The 1,966-nt window shown below is 37.2% G+C and overlaps 1 protein-coding gene across 1 annotated transcript; it reads left to right on the forward strand.

The window, feature by feature from the left end:
- Window positions 1–30: 30 nt before the first annotated feature.
- Window positions 31–1,952, forward strand: LOC108355936 (protein Tube-like). The gene has a single exon (XM_017607068.1). It carries the CDS (start codon window positions 319–321, stop codon window positions 1,420–1,422), a length of 1,104 nt encoding a protein of 367 aa, XP_017462557.1. The 5' UTR covers window positions 31–318; the 3' UTR covers window positions 1,423–1,952.
- Window positions 1,953–1,966: the final 14 nt, after the last annotated feature.

Genomic DNA, 1,966 nt, shown 5'->3' on the forward strand with positions numbered 1-1,966 from the left:
AATAATGCTGGGGTGACAGTCCTTGGTCCTGATATTTACTAAAGTAAGTATTAAGGATTAGAGATATGAACGTTCCCACGACACTCGAGTATATGTACGTAACCGGAACGATCCAGATTGATATCTTGCCAAGAACTGTCACTCCAACACCATTCCCTACAAGCTCTTTACTAAAGATTAGACATGGATTAGAGACATGTACCACAGAACAGTGGTAAGAGTTTTTACTTTTTGAATTTTGATTTGTGGCGTTACTGCAGAGGACCATCGATATATATGTATATGGAACAAAGCATATATTTATGTACATAAGTATGTATGTTTGGTTTTTATTCTAACTTTTTTCATCTAACAGAACCGCTGCCCGAGCGCCCATTAGAAGGACCTGGAGCTAAAGTAGACATATCCATACCTACGGAGTGTTTAGGTAGTGTGGCGGACTTTGTTAATGACTCCATCGGCTACCCAGACACAGAAACACTCAATGATAATGCTCATCGTGTAGATAGTGTTCCAGATCACAATCGAGATTATTATACGAAAGTTCCGTTCTTTAGTAAGGATATGAATGGTACGGCTCCAAAACCACCACCACGAGCGCAACGAATCGCACGTAAACAAAACTTACAAAACCGCCAACAACAACAGTTGCAACTACAAAATCAACAACCACAAATTAACAACGAAGCTGACACAGCGGAGCCTGTTGATGGTACCAAAAAGAATCACGGCCACGAAAAAGGTGATGTACCAAATTTGCAACAAAATTGCCATTTGTCTGTTAGTAATACTATGTCGGCACATAATATACCAGAATTAAGCGACTTGCTTGAGTTTAATAGTAGTAATCACTCAACTGCTAAATCGGAGGAGCTGAACAGGATCCCCATGCTTACGCTTCTGGATTCCAACATCGCCAACGCATCAGGTGAACTTAAAGACGCGCCAATCGTCGCTTCGACATCGAATGCTGCGGCGACGTTGTCGTCAGAAATTGGTTCTGGCGGTAGTCTGCCCCTTATCACTGAACTCAATTTGAGCACCAACAGTAGTGTAGCTTTGAATGGTGTGGGAAATAACTTTAGTTCAAATCAATTGTCACGGCAAATTACAACACCATCGCCAAATGCTCTAAGCGACGATAGTCACTGCAGTAGTCTAAGCAATGATAGCTTTGACGATGATGGCCAAAATGAATATAACGGTATAAACATGTCAGATGTTGGTAATGTTGATGCAGAATTAGATGGAAACTCAGGTGATCAAAGTTTGCCATGTCTAAGTGTTTTTGGACGACAGAGTCCAGGCAATGACTCGAGCTTGACTACTGTAACATGCACCAGTGGGGACAATAGCTTTGAATTCAGTTTGAATGATTCGAGTTCGACTTCTACAACCGACCCCACAGCTCAATGGAAATAAGATGTTTCGTATGCTGCGGCACGCATGTTAAAAATAAGATAAAAGCTAGTATAAGCATGTATGTATTCCAAATGATTTGCATAATTTAACATATGTTAAAGTTTACAAGGGTTTCCCTAATGATATAAAACATATAACATTAGATATTTAAAAGGGATCAAGCACGGCAAATCACAGTGGATTGTATATAATGTGAGAGTTTTTAAAATTTAACTGACAACGGAAGTCTAAACAGCTTCTGAATGATATAAGAAATGTAAATTGTAAAATATACCAAGTATTTTTAAACAAAGATGATCCTTGTAATGCGTTTCATCCCTTGTTTTTTTCATGTTTAAAAAATACAAAGTATTTTCTACGATTACTATTTAAACACATTAAGAATAAAAACAAAATTGTTCTAGTTAAAAAGGCAGTAGTGTATATCATTCAAATGTGAGATTGAGTTGAACTATTTTTATCAACCATATTATGTAAAAATTCCCGTAATAAACATAAATAAATGCTATAGGTTATATTAGTGTTAACAAAAATAAAAATAAAA

The sequence above is a fragment of the Rhagoletis zephyria genome, unplaced genomic scaffold (genome assembly GCF_001687245.7).
Source record: "Rhagoletis zephyria isolate East Lansing unplaced genomic scaffold, Rhagoletis_zephyria_1.1 Rzeph_scaffold_52198, whole genome shotgun sequence".
Lineage (NCBI taxonomy): Eukaryota > Metazoa > Arthropoda > Insecta > Diptera > Tephritidae > Rhagoletis > Rhagoletis zephyria.